At 39.7% G+C, this 27,571-nt stretch overlaps 1 protein-coding gene across 7 annotated transcripts in view; it reads right to left on the bottom strand.

Annotated features, from left to right (window-relative positions):
• LOC119559664 (rap guanine nucleotide exchange factor 2) overlaps window positions 1-27,571 on the bottom strand; it is an 81,910-nt gene that overhangs the window by 42,469 nt on the left and 11,870 nt on the right. For 5 of the 7 annotated variants that reach the window (XM_037872714.1, XM_037872717.1, XM_037872720.1 and 2 more), the window contains 2 exons: window positions 14,135-14,223; window positions 13,833-14,078 (listed from right to left, as the gene is read on the bottom strand). In XM_037872714.1, coding sequence (XP_037728642.1) covers window positions 13,833-14,078; window positions 14,135-14,164 — 276 coding nt within the window. In that variant the 5' untranslated portion in view covers window positions 14,165-14,223. Of the gene's footprint in view, window positions 1-13,832; window positions 14,079-14,134; window positions 14,224-25,470; window positions 25,689-27,571 lie in introns of all 7 variants that reach the window. The other 2 variants (XM_037872715.1, XM_037872718.1) reach the window with 2 other exon arrangements.

Here is a 27,571-nt window from a genome sequence, read left to right as displayed (position 1 = left end):
CAAAGCCAACATCCATCGGATCGGGGAGTAATTAAGGAGTCCTGGACTCAAATTTCCATAAAGCGATGCCAGAACCTAGTTGACTCCATCTCAAGACGCTGCGCAGCTGTTATTTCCAATGAAGGATACTCCACAAAATATTAAATGAAGAATATAAACACCGATATAATAGTTCAATATTGTTATCTCATGAATATTGGTAATTCCTATAATTTTAAACCCCTTTTTAAAAAGTGGTGCTATTATTATACCCGTTACTCGTAGAGTAAAAGGGTATACTAGATTCGTCGGAAAGTATGTAACAGGCAGAAGGAAGCGTTTCCGACCCCATAAAGTATATATATTCTTGATCAGGATCACTAGCCGAGTCGATCTAGCCATGTCCGTCTGTCCGTCTGTCCGTCTGTCTGTCCGGATGAACGCTGAGATCTCGGAAACTATAAGAGCAAGGCTATTGAGATTTGGCGTGCAGATTCCTGAGCTTCTTACGCAGCGCAAGTTTATTTCAGTAGAGTGCCACGCCCACTCTAACGCCCACAAACCGCCCAAAACTGTGGCTCCTACAGTTTTGATGCTAGAATAAAAATTTTAACTGAAATGTATTGTTCTCATCAATACCTATCGATTGATAAAAAAACAAGTTTGCCACGCCCACTTTTACGCCCACAAACCACCCACAAAATTCAAAAAATCGTAAATATGAACGTGGATATCTCGGAAACTATCAAGGATAGAGAATTGGGATCTAATATTTAGATTCCGTAGCCTTGTACGCAGCGCAAGTTTGTCACGCAAATATGCCACGCCCACAAACCGCCCAAGCCTGTGACGCCCACAATTTTCATGCTAGATACAAAATTTTAACTGAACTGTATTGGTCTCGTCAATACCTATCGATGGACCCACGCCCACTCTAACGCCCATAACGCTTAAATCTGCCTTCCGCCGATAGATGGCGCATTTAAATATCGCTTTGCTGCTTGCATATCTCCATTTCCCTTTGGTCCCTTAAGCTGAGTAACGGGTATCTGATAGTCGAGGTACTTGACTATAGCGTTCTCCCTTGTTTTTTTCGTTAAGTTTGTCGAGTTTTTATAAAGTTTCTTAAATAATTTAAAAACTAAAAAAAAAATTACATTATTTTCACTTTCTGATTCTATGTTGCAAATCGATTCCAAAAAGGTATTGCATGTTTTGACAGAGCTAAAAATATAGGTAGGGTGGCTATCCAAACATTGCTCGAGTAGGTGGTGTTTTTTTTTTGGCAGCTGTATATATTTTTGCCGCCGTAGTTATTGGGTACAATATGCTGTCGTAAATGTAATACGCGCATCGCATTTCATCTCCTTGATCACCAGCAGGTCGAGGATAAGTTGAGGGCAGTCGAAGACGGAATTCATTCGCTCGATTAAATCCAACCGCACCTGCAACTCACTTTCGTCGAAATTGGCCAGCTGGCGTACCACGGAGCTTGCCTTTGCCCGATACAAATCTTCGTTATCTGGTGCATGTTGCACAAGCTCGGTTGATATTTTATTATTTTCCCCCATTTCGAATTATTTTTCGGTAGAGTATACGTGTAGTGACTACACGAATTTCGATGCACTTGATTAAAGCCAGTGAAAAGTGGGGATAGAATTTGAGGGTAGAACGTAACCGAAAGCAAAGGGCAATAAGCTCGGCTTGGCAACCGAAATTGTGTAACGCTCTGCGTTATGTAAAAGTTTTGAACTGTACAGCTGTACCTACACCCAGAAAAATTGAGAACGGAAAAAACCGAGATCGGTTCTTCTCGGTTTTAGTATTGTCTTCTCACATTTTTCTTCTCGGTTTCATGACGGAAGCGATGTCGGTTTTAGTATTCCGAACTAAAATCAATCTCAGTTTGGCGGTTTTTGACGAAAGACGTGAGGGGAAGACGTAGAAAAAATGAGAGTGAGAGGAAAAAGACCTGCAATAGAAATGACTTTTGGGAAGGTTTCATCCCGATAGGCATTGACGAGTCCAATATATTTCAGTTAAATTTTTATTATAGCATCAATACTGTGAGCGCCAATTTTGGGCGGTTTGTGGGCGAGGCAACATTTTTTTTAGGTCAATCGATAGGTATTGACAAAATCAATATATATATCAGTAACAATTTTTGTTCCTAGCACTAAAACTGTAGGAGCCGGTTTCGGGCTGGTTGTGGCGTTAGAGTGAGCGTAACACATTAGCGTAGTAAACTTGCGTTGCGTTAGAAGCTAAGAAATTTAATCCAAATCACAACTCTCTAGCTGGTATATGTTCGGAGATATCAGCGTTCATATGGACGATTTTTTGAAGTTTTTGGGCGATGGCAAAGTTTTTTTTTTGCTGATCAAGAATATGTATACTTATTCAGGTCGCAAACGCCTCCTATCTGTTACATAGTTTTCTCTGCGAGTAACGGGTTTAAAAATAAGTAAGGATCAATTTTACCAGTGCCGACTAACATTTCTTGGACAGATTCAGTCCCAGATAACGATATTTAGTTTTCTCGGTCGTCAATGTGAGAACTAACTTTAACAGGCTCTCAGACCCCCTTCTAAATAATTTGTGACTATAAAATGACTCCAGATTTTACAAAGCCTACTTAGGTAAAAATTTTTAATAAACATAAGCATAACCTAACAGCGGATGCAATAAACAAAGAAAGCCCTGTGTTGGAGCTTTACAGCTCAATTTTGTGATCAATAGCACTTTGTCACTGCTTCTCGTTTAGATAAAGTAAGTCGAGAAAACTGACTTGCTTTTTTGACAAGATTATATGTTCTTTAACTTTTTTGGGCAGGTAACTATTAGGGACTTTGTTAAGGACTAGAGAGCACGATTGTTTTTTATAATCAAAAGTCAAGCACAGGACCGACATACACAAAAAAGGAAAACACCTCAGTGAGCTTCTTTGCTTTTTGATGTTACTTGTGGCTTTAAAATAATCATATTTTATTTAACAATCTCTGTAAGACCTCCCTATAAACAATTTATTGGAGTTTCCCTCTGATGCAAGAATAACAAAAGAGTCAGAGGAGCTAACTCTTGAACAGGCTTCATAAACCTGAGTATTAATGCAAAAAATTTAGTCCAGTTAGCTTAAAGGTTCAACATTGTGATTTCAATTTCATTAAAGAAATCGTTTCAAAATGTAATCGCATATAAGCATTCCCAATTGATTATCTTGTATAAACTTAATTCTGTAAATTAAATTACAACAAAGTTGCAATTTTAAAACCATTTATACCGGGTTATTCTTTTTAAGCAAAGGTAACTTTATGCACTTATCAATTTGGCTAAGGGGGAGTTTAGAAGGAAATGCTTTGGATTTTTGCCTAATTTAAAAGAAGACATTAAGAAAATTAAATTTCTATTTAATCGCATTTTAGCATTGATATCTTGTCTTCAGTATTTTAGATAACGTTAATTTTCCACCTGGACTAAAATGATCACAAACTTTGTTTCAATAAATTTATTTTTAATTTTGTAAGTTTCTTAAGTGTTTATGATGGTGAATAACAAAATTAGCTTGTAATTATACCCGTTACTCGTTGAGTAAAAGGGTATACTAGATTCGTCGGAAAGTATGTAACAGGCAGAAGGAAGCGTTTCCGACCCCATAAAGTATATATATTCTTGACCAGGATCACCAGCCGAGTCGATCTAGCCATGTCCGTCTGTCCGTATGAATGCTGAGATCTCTGAAACTATAAGAGCTACAATACATGCATGCAGATTCCTGAGATTCCTGAACAGCGCAAGTTTGTTTCAGCAGAGTGCCACGCCCACTCTAACGCCCACATACCGACCAAACCTGTGGCGCCCACAATTTTCATGCTAGATAGAAAATTTTAACTGAAATGTATTGGTCTCGTCAAAACCTATCGATTGATCTAAAAAAAAGTTTGCCAGGCCCACTCTAACGCCCATAACGCACTACCGTCTGTCTACCGCCCACATAACCATTTATTGATATCGCGGGTAGGTGGCGCACTTCATTCTCGCTTTACTGCTTGCACATCTCCATTTCCCTTTGGTCCTATTAGCTGAGTAACGGGTATCTGATAGTCGAGGTACTCGACTATAGCGTTCTTCCTTGTTTTAAATTAGTTTAGCCCTTTGAAAGAAATGTGAATTTCTGTTTTTGAAACGGTAGGCTCAGTATTATAATGAATATACTGAGTTCATACATATAACACATGCCATGCAGAGAAAAAATTAAGGTTTTTTGTTTTATAAATCAGCAGCTTGTCAAAAATTCAAAGATTTCGACATAGTAAAACATAAAAATGAAAAAAAAAATTTTTTTTTAATTTTGGATATATTTGCAAGCTAAAACTTTTACCAACATCTTAAGCTGATCGGAGCAGCACGTTTTTAAATTCGGAAAATCCTAATAAGTACAGACATCAATAGCGTTAACATTGGGTAATACATAAATTTGTATACATAAGAATATAAAGGGATTTCTTTAATGAATAACTGAATTCAATCGTGGCCGACGCTCGCTCGAAGACGAAAGTCGTCCAAAAACAGTTGTTGTGCCAGAGAACATTGATGCCGTGCGCAAACTGATAATGCGAGATCGTCTGTGACATGGCGTGAGATAGAGGCATTCTCGAGCAATTCTTCCACCAGCATCCATTCGATATTGCATGAACACCCGTAAAAAAGGTATGTTCTCGTTGAATCCCGCACAAGTTGTCAATCGCTCAAAAAAGATTGGATTGGTGAATATACGCTTAGGAGCCAAAAAAAAAACAGGAATCGACCGTGAGTCTTCAAAGACGAGCCAAATTCAAAGTTGTTCGTGGAAGAAGCTCTTCAAAGCAAATGGTCGCCTGTTTCTTCGGTAAAACTGGTCATGTGGCGACTGTTCCGCTTGAGCAACGTAGAATGGTCAAATCTGAGTGGTACACCACAATTTGTTTGCCTGAAGTCTTCGGAGAAATTCGAAAAACGAATAGGGGAAGAAGGATCCGTCATGTACTCTGCGACGGTTGATGTTTTACACTGCCTTTCACCTTGTCCTAGCCTTTCAACTTCGTATCTTCCATGATTTGGTTGCGCTTTTTTTTCAACTCCATCGAGTCAACATGATTAACATGGTATGCGACGAGCAGTGTATGGAAGCCTTCTTGCCTACGCATTAAAAAGGACGCAGCTAACACCCACGCTACTTTATTTTTTATCTTCGGAATATAATTTGACTTTCGATCAAATCCTGAGTTTGCTTGGATGAGAAATGTCCTTGTCTGTAACTGTTTCGGATAATTTTGGTTTCCATGAGTAAAGGAAACACTAGAAACTCTTGGACAAAGCTAACTTTTGTTTAACGTATAACATGACACCCTACTCAACGCATGGCCTGTGTTCAATTTCGAAGTCAAAATCTTGTAAATACATCGCCCATCTAGACACTCTCCTTCTTCTTTATGGTTATGGTAAAAGCGTTATAGTCCGTAACAATCTTAAACTTCTTCCCTAGAACCTAGAAGGCCCTTATAACCGCAAGTACTTGAGGTTCCTAGGAATGATATTTTTCATGTAGAAAATTGGATGCCACATGTTATTACCGGAATATCGTTAAAGCAAAACGGCTCCAAATTCTAACTTGGATGCATCGGTATGAAACTTCCGTTTTAAACGAATAATTATAAAGCTTCAGAACTCAGTTGACCAGTTCTGAAGCTTTATAATTATCAATGCTTCTTTTAGCTCTTTAAATTCTGCTACATGCTGGTCTTGAGACTCGAACTTACCTCTTTGCGCAACATGTCAGACACCGGTTTGGAAATTACGGCATATCCTTCTAAAAGCCTACGAAAGTGCGACATCAATCCTAAGAATATTTAGACTTCTTTCATGTCGCGCGGGATCGTAAAATCAGCAACTGCTCGAATTTTTTCATCACCATCATTTTCTACGACACAGCCGAAGAAGTTTACTTTGCGCTTCAACACCTGACATTTACTCCAATTTATGGGCAATCCATTTCCTTGTAAAACTTCCAAAACTCGCTTCAATTTCTGCACGCCCTCATCAATACTCTTACTCGCAATGATAGCATCGTCCATGTATACAACCGCATCCTCGTTTTTAATCGAATCACGCAAAACTGCCATGATAAACCTGGAAAACACTGCTGGTGAGTTTGTTATACCGAAGGGTACAAACAGGAACTCTCACTGACAACTCTGAATTACGAAAACAGTATAGGGAGTATATAGGGATTCAGACGTTTCATCGGCATGTAAAACAAACCATAAGTAAGATATAGTTGTAAAAACTTGTTCACTTTGTATGAAAAAGTAGAGTCCAAATACACCAGTTTACAAAAAAAAATTGATGAAATACGCACTTCAGGAAACCTTTGTTTTCCGGTAAGATACATCTCCCTGATTAAGAAAAGGGCATTTAAAATTTTTTCTATGGTACCAATTTTTTTTAAAGTGTAAAAAACGTTTTTCGCACTTTTTTATTTTCTAGCTCGAGTTGTGATAAACCGAATTCGGTCATTAAAGACTCATTTTACAGGTAATGGAATGCCCTTTAACTTTCTTATACACATCATTGAGTTCCATTCATTAGTTTAGAAGCTACACTTCGTCAAAGTTGAAAAAGTTGGAAAAAATGCAAGAACGCTGGCATAAATTGCTTCTTTAAAAATACACGCCTAAAAACCGAAATTAGTTTTATGTTGTTTTCTTAAAGGCTGAACTTTAACGGAGAATATAAGCCATTGATCAAGACAATCCGTTGGTAAATCGATTTTTTACAGATTTTTAAACGTATATACTCAAGTTCAGTGTTCGGGAGCAGCGGCCGTTAAACATTATTTTAAATTTTCAGTGTTGGGGAACGTAAGAATTTGGTGCAAGTTCTAGTGCATAACGTCAGTTTCCTTGCTAAAAATATATGAAAATGATATCCTTGTAACTGCAATCGCATACTTTTTAGCTTGCCCAGCACTAATAGCAAAGAAACTGACGTTATGCATAACTACTTGCACCAAAATCTTACGTTCCCCAACACTGAAAATTTAAAATAATGTTTAACGGCCGCTGCTCCCGAACACTGAACTTGAGTATATACGTTTAAAAATCTGTAAAAAATCGATTTACCAACGGATTGTCGTGATCAATGGCTTATATTCTCCGTTAAAGTTCAGCCTTTAAGAAAACAACATAAAACTAATTTCGGTTTTTAGGCGTGTATTTTTAAAGAAGCAATTTATGCCAGCGTTTTTGCATTTTTTCCAACTTTTTCAACTTTGACGAAGTGTAGCTTTTAAACTAATGAATGGAACTCAATGATGTGTATAAGAAAGTTAAAGGGCATTCTATTACCTGTAAAATGAGTCTTTAATGACCGAATTCGGTTTATCACAACTCGAGCTAGAAAATAAAAAAGTGCGAAAAACGTTTTTTACACTTTAAAAAAAATTGGTACCATAGAAAAAATTTTAAATGCCCTTTTCTTAATCAGGGAGATGTATCTTACCGGAAAACAAAGGTTTCCTGAAGTGCGTATTTCATCAATTTTTTTTTGTAAACTGGTGATACAGTTAATATGAAAATACACTCTTGCCAGATTCTATAAAGCGAAGTGTCACAGAAAAATAGGATCTCAAATAGAGCAAACAGAAATGCCCAGTGTCTGAGCGAGACACTTTGAAACAAATAACACATTGAGAGTGTCTTAGTCTTAGGATTCCATTTTTCTTAGGGTTGTGAGGTAACTGATCTTTTTCTGACACCTAGTAAAATTAAGACACGTTTTGGGAGCTCTGAGTTTTATAGAATTTAAAACCAGTGAATAAACTTGTATAGTTGTCATAATTTAAGTCTGAATTGACTTGGTTTATAATTCTTTTACTACACGTTTTGTCACTAAAACATTACAGAACAAGCAGAAGCGCTAAGTGGAAGATCTCAACTATCAGGTACCCGTTTCTTAGCTAAGGGGAGGTCGAGGAAAATGGGTATATGGAAGAAGAAAAGTGACTGTCCATAATTGTTTAATGTCATGTATATGGATATTGATAATCAAAACAAATTCCCATATACACTTTTACAAAATGTTTAGAAATGTGGGCGCTAGACAGGTTTACGCGTTATGGGCGTTAGAGTGGTGGTGGCTCTCTGATAAAATCTTTAGAGTCACATGCCTAATCCCAAGTTTCTAGCTTTTATAGTTTCCGCGATATCATCGATCATATGGACGGATGAACATGGCTTAGTTCGACATGGCTAGTGATCCTAAAAGGGCGGAAACGCTGACTATACGCTTTTACTCTACAAAGAACGGGATCAAAAAACAAGGGAGAACGCTTTAGTCGAGTGTCTCGACAATCCCGTTACTCTGCTAAGGGGGGCACAAGAGAGATGGCGATATACAAGGAGCAATGCTGCTTTTCCTAGACTGCAGGGCACCAACTAGCGGCTATTACAAAACTTGAAGATAGATATTGATAAAAAGAAATTTCAATTTCACTTTTACAAAATCTTTGAATATGTGGGCGCCAGATGTTATGGGCGTTAGGTTGGTTCGATAGGTTTTGACGAAACCAAGATATTTATGTTGAAGTTTTTATTCTAGCATCAAAACCGTAGGCGTATTGGGGGGTTTATGGGCTATATAGTGGGCGCGTATATGTTTTTGGTCAATTGACAGGTATTTACGAAACCAATATATTCGTTGGTAAGTATTTAACATGTATATATATATATTTTCTTGATAAGGATTACTAACCGAGTAAATCTAGCCATGTTCGTCTCTCTGCCAGTCCGTTTGAAAAGCCATATTTATATTACATATACATAAGTCAAAACGAGCAGGATCGAACTACTATATCCTATAGCTCCCATAGGAATAATTAATATAATATTTAAAAAATATTATAACTTTTTTGTTTTTTGACTTATCAATTTATACCGTTAAGAACATCATTCTTTTAAAATTTCAGTATTTCGAGCAAAATTAAAAAAAAAAAATCGGACATCTATATCGTATATCGGCCATAGGAACAATTGGATAGTTAATGGGAAAATTATTATATTTTCGTTATGTTTGATTATATTATCTTCTACTCCGAGATTTCACTTTTTTTATTATTTCAGAACTACGAATAAAATAAGATAGGAATCAAACTACTATATCAAATAGCTGCCATAGGATGAATCTCAAAATGAATGAATGAATTTCTAAAAATCGGAAAGTCCTGTATATAACTACATTGCTCCTATAGAAAGGGCCTGCAAGGGTATATTAATTCTCGGTTTGTCGAAGTTAATTTCCTTTATTGTTACTTATATCTACTGTCTGACGATGTTCTTGCTAGTTACGGGCGTAAAATAATAACTATTAACTAATGGTCCGATTTTAACCATTTTCGGCGTGCCGGTAGGTATTGAAAAGCGGAATAAAATAAAATGTATTTTAAATTGCAATATTTTTAAAAATGTTTGGGCCATCGTTTTAGGCAGTTTGTGAGCGTGGCACCTTGTTGTATTATACATGCGATGCGCAATAATCTCTAGAATCTACATGCTTAATCCCAACTATCTAGCTTTTATAGTTTCCGATATATCAGATTTCATACGGAGATTGGTTTACATTGCGGGCGTAGCCACATTTATTTTTTGAGTCAATTGAAAGGTATGAACAGAACAATACATTTCAGTTAAAACGTTTGTTCTAGAATTAAAACTGCAGGCGCCGTTTTGGGCACAAAATTGCGCCGCGCTGCTAACTTTGTAGCTTTTACAAGGGTTGCAATATATATTTCTGGGCTAATATTGAAAATGCGAATTTTATCATTTAAAATGGTTTTATTATTTTTCAAAGATAATAATCTAGCAAGATTTATACACACTTGGCAACATTTGTTTTGAAAGCTTCTTCTACGAACAACTTTCGTTGGATTTGGCTCGTTTTCGAGGACTCATGCGGTTGATTCCTTTTTTGTTTCTGGCTCCTAAACGTCAATTGAAACACTGCGATTGTATTTTTCTTAATTTTCTATGCACCAATCCACACGAGACTTGTTTGAACGATTGTAAAATTGTGCGGGTTCCAACGGCCACGTGTTCATGCAATATCGAATGAATGCTGGTGGCAGAAATGCGCGAGAATGCCTCTATCTCACGGCATGTCACATACGATCTTGCATTATCAGTTTACGCAATGTTCTCTGGTACAAAGACTATTTTTGAACGACCTTCGACTTCGAGCGAGCTTCGGCTACGATTCATTAAACGTAATCCCAGATGAAAAAGTTGTAGAAGCTTTTCTCGATAAAAATCAAAACCATTTTGGGAAAAGGCCAATTGGTCCAAGGCGAGAAGTGACCTATTACAGAAACTCAAATAGCAGCCCTCGTATAGTTTCCGAGATCACAACGGTCATGCGGACAGTGATCCTGAACAAAAATAGATGTACTTTATGGGGTCAAAAAAGCATTCTTTTACCTGCTAAATACTATCCGTCGAATCTAATATATCCTCTTTCTCTATAAGTGAAAGATATGTTTCGTTAAGAAAATAACAATTTGAATTGGTATCAAAATAACACCCACAGCAAGAAAGGAAGTTAGCTTCGGCAAGGCGAAGGTTGTATACCCTTGCAGTTATAATTATTAAATTTAATTCCAAATTCTTCAAAATACAAAAAAAGATATTTCTAACAGTATAAGATAATATTTTAAAAAACGCCGAAGCTATAATTTGTTTTATATTATTTTCCCACCATTTTTCCGATCGGTCCTATGGCAGCTATATGATATAGTCGTCCGATTTTGATAAAATAAAAATTTAAAATTCAGAACGAATTAAAAAATGTTATTTCCAAGCGTAGGAGGTTTCATGTTAAAAAACACCGAAGCTATAATTTGTTTCATATTATTTTCTTACCACTTTTCCGATCGTTCCTATGGCAGCTATATGATATAGTCGTCCGACTTTGATAAAATTAAATTCGAAATTCAGAACTAATTAAAAAATGTTATTTCCAAGCATAGGAGGTTATATGTTAAAAAACACCGAAGTTATAATTTGTTTCATATTATTTTCCCACCGATTTTACGATCGTTCCTATGGCAGCTATATGATATAGTCGTCCGATTTTGATAAAATTTAATTCGAAATTTCATTACTAATTAAAAAATGTTATTTCCAAGCGTAGGAGGTTATATGTTTAAAACACCAAAGATATAGTTTGTTTACATTCTTTTATACCCTTGCAGAGGGTATATTGATTTCAGTCAGAAGTTTGCAAGGCAGTGAAGGAGACGTTTCCGACCCCATAAAGTATATATATTCTTGATCAGCATCACTAGACGATTATTCCTATGGGAGCTATAAGATATAATTGTCCGATCCGGCTGGTTCCATCTTATATACTACCTGCAAAAGAAAGAAGACTTTTGGGAAAGTTTTAGCCCGATAGCTTTAAAACTGAGGGACTAGTTTGCGTAGAAATGGACGGACAGACGCACATGGCTAGATCGACCCGTCTAGTGATGCTGATCAAGAATACTTTATGGGACCACCCGATGCATTTGCTCAGTAGCGTTTTGCTGACTTCTAAAACCAAACTGATGACTCGGACTTGCGTCCTGGAATAGTTGAACACTTAAAAGCCTTTTTAGTAAGATTCTCTTAAAAATCTGGTACAAGGTTGGCAGTGGGCTTATGGGCGAAAAATTAAAACAATTCTTATAGCAATGTATTCACAATAGATTAATCTATAGTGTTACTGCCTTATAACGCGAAGGGTAGCAGATCTCGCACTGCAGAACCAGCAAAAGCACGAAATGTAAGTTTGGGTATTTATGCAGCAAGCATTGCTGCAAAAAAAAATAAAACCAAGCTGATCTTGCCAGTATTCTCAAGCTTCGTTCAATATGCTCCGAAATACTTAACTATATGCGCCAAGCAATTATGGCACCGATCAAAAGGTCCGAAGCTTTGTCCTCAAATTAGGCATTAGATGAACGCGCTGTATATTACTTTCATCCTTAAAACCTTCCTAAAGGGGTGTCAAGCCAAAAACTATTATAATAATAAGGGACGGTGCCACGCTCTCTTTTTTCATATTTCTAATATATATTAACCAATTTAACCCGATGCAAAAACATAAATTAAATATCTTGCTCCGTTCTTAAATTATTAATTTTGGCCATAAGTATTGGTCAAATTTCCAAAAGTGACCTGCTCCGGATAATATGAAAGAACAATCATAGCATTGAAGACACGTGTAAGGAACGAAATAACTGCCACCTGCAGAGCTTTAGGCACTTTCCCGACTTTAGTCGCTTAATTTGGTCTTTAACTTATTCTGAATGAACAGGCAGAATTTGAGAAGCAGGACCAGAGGGATCATCATAAAAAGCTTCTGTAACTGCAGTCTCTTCATCTGCGGAAAAGGCTTAAATCTTTCTTTCTTTTCCTAATAATGAATCAGCCCTTTCAAAAATAGCGAAGTCTTGTCTTTTTTTTGCATCATTTTTTTTCACAAGTATTCAAAATTGCGAAAAGTTGATGTTATCAAATTAAGAACAGATCAAAATGTAATGTTACAAGCCGGTAATGTTAACTTAACAGGCCACTGTTAAAATAACATATGTTAAACTCAGCTGCTGCAAGCGAACAGTAGGTGTTTATTTTGAGCCTAATTTTTTAGTGAAAACTGAAATGAATATCTCTTGAACGACAAAACGTAAGTCCTTAAAATTTGAAATGGATATTTATTCTGCATATGTGTTCTAAATGTTAAAATTAATATTACTTATTTTTTGTGTATGTAAAAAAAAAATTATACATTTAGGAAAATTTGGAAATTTTGAAAGAAATTCCTAATTTGAATAGGGTTTACAAAAAATGTTAAAATGTTTAGTGAGTGTCTTGGACCATCTTGTAGAGTGATTTATTCCTAATTTGAGGAATCCAGTCTCGCAAAAATTAAAGGAGAAAGCGCGAATGTTCTCCGTAAATTGTTGGATATTTTGCCAAAAATGCAATTAAAAAATGGATAAGTTCACTATTGATAGACAAGATCGCTTGGATTTATTTGAAAAGGAAAGAAAAGTAGAGTCGAAAAGGAAACAATTTGAAAGTCCAAATACAACATTTTCATTAAAAGTCACAAGAGGCCAGAAAAAGAATCCCACAGCATAGCTGCTCGAAAGCGAGATCTCATTGATCTCGGTTCCCTACTATAAGTACTGACCTTCAGTCCAGCGAAGGTCAAAACCATTAAGAAGTTGTAAAGCAAACCCATAAAACATGCGCAATCTATCGCTGCGGAGGTTTTGGCTTTAATTCTATATCAAGGTTCCGCAAAAGATTGGTATTGCGCAATTTGAGAGTAATTAAACCTAGACAAATTTGAAGAACTTTGCCATAAAACTGGAGCATTTATTGTTGACAAGCGACCATGAGCGCAACCGTTACCGCGACCTTGACCACTAGCTGTACTAACATGCAGAACTCCCTGCCCCTTATCCGACTCTCCCCTATCGTAGAACGTTCTTGTAGCATAGCTGGGGGCAGTAGCTATGGGAGCTTTTTCATTTATCGAGACTGTGGTTGAATGTTTTCGCTTACAGAATGCTCTGCCTCAACATAAACTATAGTATTCTCTCTTTAAAGGCTTGTCCTTTCTCTTAAAAAAGTACATACATATGTACATCTTAGGGTTGTCCATATCGTCCGTCATTCTTTGATTTTCGACCCCCTCTCCTCCGCTGAACTTCATTAATTTTTCAAACATCAATAAATCGTTGGTCCACAAAAGATACCTTTTAACTGATAACTTACATCCATGCTTTCCGCCAGATCCTCCTCGTCAGAGTCGACGACGGACTCCACCAAACCAGAAAGGTCAATCTCCTCGGCCTCCAGCGACGAGGCATAGTTCGAAGCCATTGTATCGCTGCCGCTGTACGCCGAACTAGTGTCACTGGAGTGCGAACCTCGGTTGCATTTTTGGTGCAGTTCTGGAAGGTTAATTGTCGACGAAGTGCCTACCGCCGCTCCCGAACTGGCTGTGCTTGTAGTAGGATACTGTTAAAAAAAGACACTTAATTTCAAATACAATATACAAATCTTAAAGCTCTCACATGATGTCTGATATGGTAATACGGATCCATGAGGCGTAGCTTTTGCTATTGATGCTGCCTAATACATGCCAACTTCACCCCTTCAACCCCTGAAAAGGTTAAGAAAGGTCATAAGAACACCATAATACAAAACGTTTCGTCTTCCTTGAAACTTACAATCAAACAAATACACCTCTTGACAATGTAAAAAACAAGGGGTTAAAAAGAAGGAAAGCTAAAATCGAGTACCTCGATTATCATTTGTTCGTTACTCAGCTAACTAATTTAACTTATAAACTAAGAGCCCGATTTAAACAATTTTGGCCAGTCGATAGATATTGACAAATTCAGGAAAATAAAGTTTACACTAAAAAAATTCTTGGGCATCGAAAACTTTTGCAATCTGTGGGCTTTAGAGTGGTCGTGGCACTCTGCCGAGAAAATAAGGCACTAGTAGAGTACCAGTACAAGTCAAGTTTTTACCATCTACCTTTAAAAACAAGAGATAACGCTGTAGTCGTCGACCTTGACTATCAGATATGATATTGATATATAGATATTGATAATCAAAGGGGCGTTAAAGTGGGCATGGCACAAACTTGCGCAAGAACATCAAGAATTTACATGCCCAATCTGAACTTACTAGCCTTTATAGTTCAAAAATCTCAGTGTTCATATGGACGGACAGACAGACTGACCTGGCTAGTTCGACTCGGCTAGTGATCCTGATGAAGAACTTATAGGGTCAGAAACGCTTATTTCTTCCTGTTACATACTTTCCGACGAATCTAAGATACCCTTATACTCTAGATACCCTTATATAACGAGTATATAAAGTTCCGTTACAAACATCAAAACAGATTAGAAAAGTTAGCGTTAACTGTTAAGTGTATCACGACTTGTGGAGCTAAATTTGCGTATTTGTAAGTTTTTCCTTATTTTGTAAGTTAACTGGATGGCAGTGTTGATGTTTATATCCGTTACCCGTAGAGTAAAAGGGAATACTAGATTTGTAGGAAGGTATATAACAGGTAGAAGAATGCGTTTCCGAGCCCATAAAGTATATATACTCGTGATCAGGATCACTAGCCGAGTCGATCTAGCCATGCCCGTCTGTCCGTATGAACGCTGTGATTTTGGAAACTATAAAAGCTGCAATATTGGGATTAGGCATGCAGATTCTAGAGATTCCTGCGCAGCGCAAGTTTGTTTCGTTAGTGTGCTACGCCCACTCTAACGCCCACAAACTTAAAAAAATCGTAAGTATGAATGCGGATACCTCGGAAACTATCAAAGATAGAGAATTGGGATTTCAGACTTAGATTCCGTAGCCTTGTACGCAGCGCAAGTTTATTACACGAATATGCCACGCCCACAAACCTGACTTAGCCACTTCACAAAATCTAAGTGTGGGCGCTGGTCAAAAATTTTTCAATCGATAGGAAATGACGAAACAAATACGTTTCAGTAAAAAAATTCATTCTAGCCTCAAAACGTTGCTATATATGCGCAGAATGTAAAATCTGCTGTGATGGTCCGATCATAACGAGTAATACACCGATAGAAAGGTATTTCAACAATTATTAGAAAATGGTTCAGAAGAAATGGTTCAATAATTTTTAAGCTTCTGAATCACTAACGCTTTAGACTTTTGCAGTATATCGTTACCTTTGCTATGCTATTCAAGTTTGTAAGATTGTTTCAAAAGAGTGCCACGCCCACTCTAACGCCCACAAGCCGCCCAAAACTGTGGTTCCTACAAAGTTTGCCACGCCCACTTTAACGCTCACAAACCGCCCACAAACTTCAAAAAATCGTAAATATGAACGCGGATATCTCGGAAACTATCAAAGATAGAGAATGGGGATTTCAGATTTAGATTCCGTAGCCTTGTACGCAGTGAAAGTTTGTTACGCGAATATGCCACGCCCACTCTTACGCCCACAAACCGCCCAAACCTATGACGCCCACAATTTTCATGCTAGATAAAAAATTGTAACTGAAATGTATGGGTCTCGTCAATACCTATTGATTGATCCAAAAAAAGGCATGCAGATTCTAGAGATTCCTGCGCAGCGCAAGTTTGTTTCGTCTAACGCCTATAACGCTTAAATCTGTCTACCGCCGATAGGTGGCGCATTTTAATCTCGCTTTGCTGCTAGCATATTTCCATTTCCCTTTGGTCCCTTTAGCTGAGTAACGGGTATCTGATAGTCGAGGTACTCGACTATAGCGTTCTTCCTTGTTTCAAATGTTATTACTATACGACAACCGAAATTTAAATTTTGTTCAACTTAAAATTATTCAGTTTAAACAAAAAACTTTAAAGCGGGCCTGACACAAGTGAACATACGATTTGTCCCATAGCACTTTCGAACTTTTTTCTCCATAAAACCAGCTTACAAAAAAAAAATTGATGAAATACGCCTTCAAGAAAACCTTTGTTTTCAGGTAAGGTACATCTCCATGATTAGGAAAAGGGCACTTCAAATTTTTTCTATTGTACCAATTTTTTTAAGTGTAAAAAACGTTTTTCGTACTTTTTTATTCTAATAAGCCGAATTTTTAATAAGCCGAATTCGGTCATCAAAGACTCATTTTTTACAGGTAATAGAATGCCCTTTAACTTTCTTATACACATCATTGAGATCCATTCATTAGTTTAGAAGCTACAATTCGTCAAAGTTGCAAAAAATGAAAAAACGCTGGCATAAATGGCTTCTTTAAAAATACACGCCTAAAAAATTAGTTTTATATTGTTTTCTTGAATGCTGAACCTTAACGCAGAATATGCGCCATTGATCACGACAATCCGTTGGTAAATCGATTTTTTACAGATTTTTAAAGGTATATACCTAAGTTCAGTATTCGGGTGCAACGGCCGTTAAACATTACTTTAAATTTTCAGTGTTGGGGAACGTAAGAATTTGGTGCAAGTTGTAAGACATAACGTCAGTTATGTCCCAAGAACGAAGGGTATTGGTACACCTGGAAATAAGAACTCGTTAAGCCCAACTTAACTTAAGCGCTCCAGAGCGGAGCGGAGACTTAGAGGAGAGATGGAGAGGGAGAGCGGACGACAGAGCGAGCGCGCGAGATGTAGACATCTGGATAAAACTGCCGCTCGACACTGCCTCCTGAAATTTAATTTGACGTAAACATTACCCCCCTCCCCCCCCTTGCGAGGACACCCGTAGCAAGAACCTCAGGATAGTAGGCTCAGGAATATGTTGGAAGTGAAGATCGGTCGTCCGTATGTAGGAGTGTTTGGTGGCCCTTTCCACACTTGTGGCAGTGATGACCACTGCGGCAGGAGTCCTTGGAATGATTGTGAGCCAAGCAATTGGAGCAGTACTTCTAGATATGTACTTCCTGGAGCCGATTCTGGGGGCTTAGCCGTAGAAAGTGGTGGCACTTCCGTAGAGGATGGATCCTTACGATTTACGTACGTCTGCCATCCCAGGCGGGGTATGGAACCCAATATTCGGATGGAGTGTTCTTAGGAGGGACTTTTTGTACGAAAACTTAAGCAAAATACGACGAAATGGTGTGTGGAACTGAGGCGGATACTGGCCTTGCAATGTGATGCCGATCTTGGCAAGTGGGACAGTTGTGACCGCTTGTGCAATCCCGGAATTGATGGCTGCTTGCAAAGCAATTGGAGCACAACTGCTTCCTTTGGATATAGGCTGGGCGATCGTCTACCGTCATTTGTAGGAAGCGTGGACATATACGCACGGGATGTTTCTTTTTCGAACACAGATCGCAGCCTTTGGGTATCGGAACTAACCTTGTGTTGAAGGAATTTATTTTTGGAAATTCTGCCACTCGATTTGTGTCTTTGGACTGGACGTGAAGGAAATTTGCAGATCGGAAGCTATCGACAGCCTTAAGAAATCAACGGCGCTCCGCCAAATAGGAATCAAGCTCAAGCCACGTAGGAATTTCGGCTTTATTTTAGATGGATTGGTCCCATAATGAGTGAGTGAGCTTTGGTAGTTTTGTCGAGCACATATAAACCAGGATAGGGTCCCAATTCTCAATATTACCACCAGACAATTTTAAGGATGATAAGCAATCTTGAAAAGTGCGTTGAAGTACCTTTAAGGCTGCTCCCGACTTCTGTGCTATGGATTGCACATAAAAAAGGGTTTTCAGGTGTCTATTCACCTGCTATCGTTTATTTTCGAAACGCTCAGTTAGGTTTCTCCAGGCTGAGCAAATGCCATCATTGGTGAGTGGGGATCTCGAAACTATGGAATGAGCTTCGCCACTTGTTTTTGAATTTAAGTGGAATAATTTTTCAAAGGGCGTTAAACTTTATTGTCTATGTATATTGCCGTGAAAAGGTCCCGGAAAGTCGGCCAGCGAAGATAATCGCCAGAGAATAGGAGGGAGCCGTGTCGATAGGAGGGAGCCGAAAGCCATGACGTGGAATTTTGGGGCAAAGTTACTGGAGCTTGAGGTTTTTGGGAGGAGTCTTTTTGGATTTGTTCCATGAGCTGCGCGGCAAACATTTCATAGGTGGAGTACGTTTGGTATTACTTGGATTTTAGTATGGATTTCGTGTCTGCGGCGCCCTCGCCTGCAGTTATAATACAGTCGGAGTATATGTCGTATGCTGCCTTTACCGTTTGCCACAAGGAATCGCATCGTATTTTATAGGCAGATAACCTTGGGGTAGGAGCACAAAGTGGCCTCAAAGTGGATCAGACAGTCAGCTGTGGCCATAAATCGGGTTAAAGCGGATTTCACTGATGTTGCCATGACGTAAAATAATTTAAAATTTTGAATTCAGAAGTAAGGAAACGGGATAGAATCCAATTGGAATTTAGGTACCAATCAAGATTGTTATAAATAATAAATATTTATTATATCGGATGGTCGGACTTATGTAAAGAATTACCGACTTTAATTTTGTTTGTTTGAAAGAAACATTTATTGTGAGCCCTTGACCCACTGCACTGGCAAAAATATCGATATACGTATGTATGTACACTGTACATATGTAAATATGTGCGTTGCGAGACGTTGCGAGACTTGTAAAGACTTCGCTTATGTTTGTTTGTGGGTGCGTTTGTTTGTCAACTGCACATCTAAATTGCAGACGATTTGCTGGAGTAAATTTGTGGATATTGTAGCTTTGTTTTTAATTTTATAAATAATTATTGTGGCTGAGTTATATTTTACACACAATTGGAATTGAAACAAGAAGGAACGCTTTTGTCGAGTACCTCGACTATCAGATACCCGTTACTCAGCTTAAGGGACCAAAGGGAAATGGAGATATGCAAGCAGCAAAGCGAGATTGAAATGCGCCACCTACCGGCGGTAGACAGATTTAAGCGATGTGGGCGTTAGAGTGGGCGTGGCAAAGTTTTTTTTGGATCAATCGATAGGTATTGACGAGACCAATACACTTCAGTTAAAATTTTGTATCTAGCATGCAAATTGTGGGCGCCACAGGCTTGGGCGGTTTGTGGGCGTTAGAGTGGGCGTGGCATATCCGCGTAATAAACATGCGATGCGTTTAAGCCTACGGAATCTAAATCTGAAATCCCATTTATCTATCGTTGATATTTTCCGAGATATCCGCGTTCATATTTACGTTTTTTTGAAGTTTGTGGGCGTTAAAGTGGGCGTGGCAAACTTTTTTTTGGTCCAATCGATAGGTATTAATGAGAACAACACATTTCAGTTAAAATTTTTATTCTAGCATAAAAACTGTAGGAGCCACAGTTTTGGGCGGTTTGTGGGCGTTAGAGTGGGCGTGGCACTCTGCTGAAACAAACTTGCGCTGCGTAAGAAGGTCAGGAATCTGCACGCCAAATCTCAATAGCCTAGCTCTCATAGTTTAGATCTCAGCGTTCAACCGGACGGACGTTCAACAGACGGACATGGCTAGATCGACTCGGCTAGTGATCCTGATCAAGAATATATATACTTTATGGGGTCGGAAACGCTTCCTTCTGCCTGTTACATACTTTCCGACGAATCTAGTATACCCTTTTACTCTACGAGTAACGGGTATAAATATATTTGAGACATATTTTAGTTAAATAGTAGCACTGAAATATCTACTGGAATAATGTCGGGCACAAATAACGGAATTGCCGTTGCGTCGGATAAATCACTTTTGGATTTAGACAATATATCAAACAGAAAGTTAGTCGAAATAGGGTAGGAAAAACTGGTTGTATGACCGGAAAAATATAGTAAGTGGAACTTATCTGGAGCGGTTCAAGCCTGCTGGGAAAAATCAAAGAAAACTTCAAGGGAGGAAAATCCAAAGATTTTAAAATCTTTGGTCGATTGGACCAAAATGTTGGGGCGGGGTGGCTTGATCGCTGAAATAGTTTAAGTCCCAAGAACGAAGGGTAAGCAGAAAACACGGGGGTAGGCATAGGTATTTATTGGTACACTTTGAAATAAGAACTAGTTAAGCCTAACTTAACTTAAGCGCTCCAGTGCGGAGCGAAGACTTAGGGGAGAGATGGAGAGGGAAAGCGGACGGCAGTGCGAGCGCGCGAGATGTAGACATCTGCCTCCTGAAATTAAACGTTTTTTTGACGTAAACACTTCTATTGAAAACGATCTATAATACCTTCGACCAATATCCTACTCTCGAGGCTACAACTGCTCCCCACACCATGACACTCCCATCCCACTCTCACCATCGTGATAATTCCGACCGTTAAGCATGGTAGTGGGAGTGTCATGGTGTGGGGAGCAGTTGCACCGGACTTTGGACTCTGCCGTGAGCTTTGGACCCGAATAATACGTGCCACATCTCAGCAGCGGAGTGGCGCGCATGCGACTCACTTGCCGCAAGATAATTTGCGGGACGGCGGCCAGACTAAGGACTCGAGTTAGAAGCCGTAAGGAGAGGACAAAGGGGTCAAACAGGGACCAAGGACTTTGGACCTGGAGTGGAGAGAACCAGTGGGCCGTGCGCAAAAGGAAAGTAACGGTTCCAGCAGGCCCTATAGAGAGTACTATGTGGGAGTCTATAAAAGTCAAAGTCTTTTATTTAACCAGCATCGAGTGATCAACTTCAAGTCAAGAGCCACTCTTGTCACGATTAAACCATCGCACATCGCGGGTCCGTAGGAACCGTATGCTCGGTGGGAAAGTGTCTAGAAGAAGCTGTCTTGCCCAGGCACTACCTTGGCGTTTCCCGGCGTGCGCCCGTTTCGTCGAGTGGGAACTGGGCAGGTCCTGGTGCAACTAGGCAGAAAGGACGAGCGGTTGATCGATCTGTTGTTTCAAAAGGCGTTGTCCTTGAGAGCTCAGCGGCTTTACCGGCAAATTCCCAGGAAACTGACCGAAAGCTCGAGTGCCAGAGAACACGCTACAAGCCAGGAAGGGCGAGCGGTCGACCGATTGTGGTTTCAAGAAGCGATGATCCGGAGAACACAGTGGTTTTACCGGTGAAGTCCCGGAACGGCACCCGTCCGAGACCCCGAGAGCCGAAGACTACGTTACATCCCGTTTCACAGCAAGCACAACAAGGAGCCGAGCGAACCTGGATACGCTAATAATCTTAGCCGACGAGTATGAAGAACTGGAAAAGGAGCGGAAAGCGTTCGTACAGGAGAATAAGTTCCCTAGGACCAAATCGTCAGCCCCAATGCAAGTCTCGTGTAAAAGGTGCGAAGACTCCGGCGACCACGAACCACGAGGGAATGACCAATGGACACAGGACCAAGGCCAGTGGCTTCAGTCATTAAACGCTCCAAATAATGGCCAGTGGTCACCACACCAGAGCCAGCAGAGACCGTATGGTGGCCACGAAACACCACTCAGAGACCACGAAAAACAACCCACATCACAGACCCACGAAAAACAACCCACATCCACGCTTGTTGTCCTGCTGGATGTGCGGTAAAGTGGGATCAGGAACGTCGAGTGCTGCGAACTATCGGAAAATGGTCAGCGTTCTCAGCCGCAGAGGCGAGCAAGTATCGCAGGGTGCTACCTCTCCAAACTAACTGGCAAGCTTATCGAGGAGGAGCAGTTGTCCGTAGCGGTGACGGTGGAAACACTTACGAAACCACAATCGACACCGGGGCAACGACAAGCTTCGTTAGCGAAGAGCTGGCGGACAATCTTCCTGATCTTGAAAAGATAGCATAGACAATATAATATTATAATACCAGCCAGGAACAGACACAATGGATAGCTCAAGGAAAAGCTATTGGTAGCAGTCGTTCAACGGACAAGCGAAGAGAACGATACTACGAAATTCCTGGAGACAGAGCTAGAACACTTCAACACAGATCACAGATCAAAATGATGACAAGCAGAGATACTTTCCCAAAAACCTTATAATCCAAGGGGAGGGAGATCAATGCAAAAATGGAAAAGCTACACCAAATGGGTTTCATAGAGCTCATCATCGTGATGGTGAAAAGGAAGACAGGATAGTGGAGACTGTGAGAGAGAGACTGTAAGGGATGCCAACGCCCCCGGATAAACTATATCCTGAGCCAACTAAGGGAAACGCTGTACATCAGCAGCTTGAATCTGAAGGATGGATACTGGCAAATCCCACTGGAAGAAAGCATCGGGCAGTACACGATTTTGCAGTGTAAGGCAAAGGTTCATTCCAGTGGAGGATAATGACTTTTGGGCTCCACTTGGCGTCTGCGGGTTTTGGACTAAGTAATTGGCCCGGAAGTGTCACCTCACGCATTTGCCAATTATCTGGGCGATCCGGAAGTTGAAGCAGTATCTGGAAGGTTTCCACTTTAACCTGTAACCGACCATATGGATCTGAACTGGCTTAACAGCATAGAAAGCCCTTCAGCAAGGGTCGCAGATGAGTTCTGGAGTTGCATCGGACGAGTATGAGATAGCGGCAGGAAAGGTCAGCTAAACGTGGCGGACGCTTTGTCAAGGCAGCCTTTACCGAAAACGTTACAATATATGGGAGAATATGGGAGACATCTGCGGCGGAAGCCTCGGTAGGATGAAATTGGATTCAATAAGTGCGCGAATAGATAAGGATCAACCTGCAAAAGTACCCGGACTACGTGATGGAAGGCGAGACTATATATGTAAACATTCCACACGGAGCGGGGAGCGAAGATATCGCATCATGAAAGATGTGCGTTTGAAAATCGCTACGGGAAACGGTGATAAAGGAAAACCACGATGCACCATCAGCGGGGCACGTAGGAAGCCGAGGGAAAATAGCACGGTTGGCAGCCCAATACATACTACTGGCCAGTTATGCATAGAGATGCACGACCATGTAGGGAAATGTAAATCTTGCATGAGATTCAAGCCGAATCAAATTCAGGAGGCTGGCTAAATGTTTAACAAAGCGCCAGAGGAACCGTGAGCTACGCCCCAAGAAAATCCAACAGAGAGAGCAATCAGGACGAAACAGACCATGATAGCGCCGTTCGTAGGACCAGAGAAACTGGGACGAGAAGTGGACGGAGATTAGGCTAGCAGTGAACACGAGCATATCGGAATCCGCTGGTTATACCCCGTCGTTTCATTCCCATTGGGGAATCGCTGGACTCCACCATCACCAGCAACTTGGCAACGACTATCAGATACCCGTTACTCAGCTAAAGGGACCAAAGGGAAAATGAGATATGTCTACCGGCGGTAGACGGATTTAAGCGTTATGGGCGTTAGAGTGAGTTTTTGATCAATCGATAGGTTTTGACGAGACCAATACATTTCATTTAAGTTAAAATGTTGTATCAAGCATAAAAATTGTGGGCGCCACAGGCTTGGGCGGTTTGTGGACGTTAGAGTGGGCGCGGCACTCTACTGAAACAAACTTGCGCTGCGTAAGAAGCTCAGGAATCTGCTCGCCAAATCTCAATAGCCTAGCTCTCATAGTTTCCAAGATCTCAGCGTTCATCCGGACAGACAGACAGACGGACAGACGGACAGACGGACATGGCTAGATCGACTCGGCTAGTGATCCTGATCAAGAATATATATACTTTATGGGGTCGGAAACGCTTCCTTCTGCCTGTTACATACTTTCCGACGAATCTAGTATACCCTTTTACTCTTACCTAAGCCCGTAAAAAATACTGAATAAAATACTGAGATAAATAATTGATTTGCGTTCCTATTTTCCGATGAAGCGAGTTGTAGCGACTTTTCCCGTCTCTTTCTAGCAGGTTTATATCGTATGGAAGAAAAAAACGCTGAAGCGGAAACCCCTATGCGTGAATAGACTATTAGCAGCGATTAAGGAACGGTGAAATTTTCATTTTCTCGTTTTTTTGGGACTTATACCCTCTTCGCATAGAGTACAACCGTTGGAAACGGTTGTAATTTTTGTAATTTTGATTTCCACAGAGCACATCCACCATGTAATCAAACCAAACATGTTGCTTCGGCGCCTTCCATTTACAAATGTTTCCTGGCATTATTGTTTACGTTTTCGTAATGAATTTTTAAATTTGCACTTGTAAAAAGAAGATTTTAGAGTTGCACCGAAAAACATCGCCTAACTGTGGTATAAAAGCGTCCGTTAAATTACGTCAAACTTGGATGGGGAACTAACTGGGATTATTGACGCACCACTTCTGAAAATCGTTGATTTTAAAGTCGTCGGCGTACATAAAAATACGAAAGTAAGATATAACTTGAGGTAGATCGTTTATAAAAAGTATGAAAAGTAAAGGTCTAAGGTGGCTGCCTTGAGGAACACCATAAGTAATATTATCAATATTAGATATCTCATTCACAAACATAAGCTCGTTAAAAAAACAGATTTTAAAGTCGTCGGCGTACATAAAAATACGAAAGTAAGATATAACTTGAGGTAGATCGTTTATAAAAAGTATGAAAAGTAAAGGTCTAAGGTGGCTGCCTTGAGGAACACCATAAGTAATATTATCAATATTAGATATCTCATTCACAAACATAAGCTCGTTAAAAAGGTTATTTGGGAATCCCAGATAAGACAGTTTATGTAGTAGAAGTTAATGGCTTACCGAATTAAAAGCTTTGCTTAAAATCAGTAAATGTAACGTCTGTTTGTAGACGGTACTGAAAGCCTCGGATAATCAAATATGAGAACTCGAAAAGATTGGTCGTCGTTGATCGATGCCTAAATATATATATATATATAGATATTAAGAAACTGCATAGTTGTTACAGTTGATGTGTAATAAGGTGTTCCAGAAGTTTAGGAATTGCTGACAGTTTGGCAATGCCAAGGTAATTTTTAATTTTCACTCGTTACCCACTTTTATGAAGAGGAATAATGTGGGACTCGTTCCATAACATACTATGATTACCACAGGCAGGCAAGACAAAGAGACTGGTAAACTAAAAACAAGAGAAAACGTATCGACTGTCAGATACCCGTTACTCACCTGACAAAAAGTGCCACCTATCGGCTTTTGACAAGATTTCACACACACACAAAGTGAAACCTAGGTGGCGCTAATTAAACTTCGAAAGCAGCCGATTTTCTGTATGAATATATGCGTTGGTAATGATCGGCGACGGAGCTGGGGTGTTCAGCGACGTACGAGGTTCGGAGGGCGGTACATTGTCGGCCCGAACTATTTGGAACCCAGATCTCGTTTGCCTAAAAAAAAATTCAAAATTCAGAAATAATATTTTGCCATGAAAAACAGGCAAAATAAACAGAAATGAGTGACTTCTCCAGCATCGTCAAGGTGGAATGCTGAATGGCAATTTAAGAGAGCGTTGTAGTCAAGCAACAACAACACGATTAAGACTTTTAGCTTGCTAAGTGACTTTGTAATTTTGTTTAAATTAATCAATAAAGTCATTGTTTTCTTAAATTCGGGGTTTCACAGTGAGAATTCAAGTTCTCCAATGGATTTGATCATTTTAATGATGGAATACATGGTATAATCACACCTGGTCACTCCACTGCTACAACCCCAGGCTTCATCAGTCAAAAAGTGGCTGAGCAGTTGCGATACCAGTCTGCTAAACGCATAAGAAAGAGAAGCGAGCTTGACTACGGTAAGGGTGCTTCGATTGATTCCACGTTTGGTCGAATTGTAAAACGGTTTCGTATTCTTCATCGCAAGGTTAACTCGGAACTATTTGTACCCACCTCCCTAATGATCGTATGGACACCCAGTCTACCCCCTGCCCCCTGTGACTAGTAATCGTACAATAACATCTACCATGGAGGTGGAATTTCCCAAAATTCTAGGGAAATTTCTAGTACTGCTCCTTCTTTGACTAAAGCACCCAAATCTGACCCCCGACCTCCCGCCTTTGTGATAAAGGGTGTTACTAATGTCAAACAACTTAAGGTTGCTGCATGCAATATAAGATTTAAGCTTACTGGACCTGCTACAGTTAGAATATCTCCTTTCGATGGTGATACATACAAGATAGTTCAACATCTTTTGTGGTGTAATAATATCCCGTTTAACTCTTGGCAATTGAAAAGTGATCGATCTTTCAGGATCGTAGACAAAGGCATACATTCATGAAGATGAACAGCACTTTCTGCATCCACAGCTACAGTAACGACCGCTGCGACCAACAACGCGAAGACTTCAGCACTACTAACATCACCGACCAATAAAACAAAAACACCTATTGTAAATTGCAGTGGCATGACCGGCAGCAATAATATTAGCAAAATCAACTAGCGGGAGCGACTACCCAGACTGGGATGGATCACCACTTTAAAATGGAACGGAAACTTAGCCCTCAAAATAAAATGAGTGGTATGGAGCCAAAAATAAACCGCATTAACATAGGCAACGATATACTTGTTGAATCCAACAAAATATATGGCCAAGTCTGAGAATAATCAACCCGGACATGGACAAAAGGTTCAAAGAAAAGTCCCACGTCAATATATATTAGGGGAACAACTTTGAGTGCCCTAGTTAATAAAATTGTTGCGCTAGTTGGGCACAATCATTTTTATGTCACTAAGGGAAAAACTTATGGAACTAAGCTTCAAACGAAACTTGAAGAGCATTTTCGAACAGTGACAAACTACTTGGCTGACTTACCATTAAAAAGCAGGAAAGGATTGGGGTAGTACTAAAAAAATAGAGTCCGACGTGACGCCTACGAAAAATGTCTCTAATATTATAAACAGGAAAAAAGACGCAACCAATCTTCAAGGTCGAGCTTGTACCAGAGCTATGAAGAAAAATGAAATCACTGGATTTACAATCTGTAGTTCCTTTTACATCGCAGGATAAGGTAGAAGAGCCGCACACAAGAAAGGAACTTGTGCAATGCATCAAATGCCAGGAGTATGCTCAGCCTGAGTAGTTCGTGAAGACTACCACAACTGCAAGCCTTGCCCACCCAATAAACAAGACCCTAGCGAACTACAGGGGTTGCCCAATTTATAAGGAGCTACAGAATAGAATCAGATAGACAAAACATCCTCCTACATTTTCAAGCAACTCCTGATATCTTCTTTGCTAAAGCATATAGGTCCTCATTTTGGCCGTTAAACAC

This window comes from Drosophila subpulchrella, unplaced genomic scaffold, assembly GCF_014743375.2.
Source record: "Drosophila subpulchrella strain 33 F10 #4 breed RU33 unplaced genomic scaffold, RU_Dsub_v1.1 Primary Assembly Seq30, whole genome shotgun sequence".
NCBI lineage: Eukaryota > Metazoa > Arthropoda > Insecta > Diptera > Drosophilidae > Drosophila > Drosophila subpulchrella.
The sequence above is the reverse complement of the archived record's forward strand: the minus strand, read 5'-3'. Positions and strand labels throughout refer to the sequence as shown.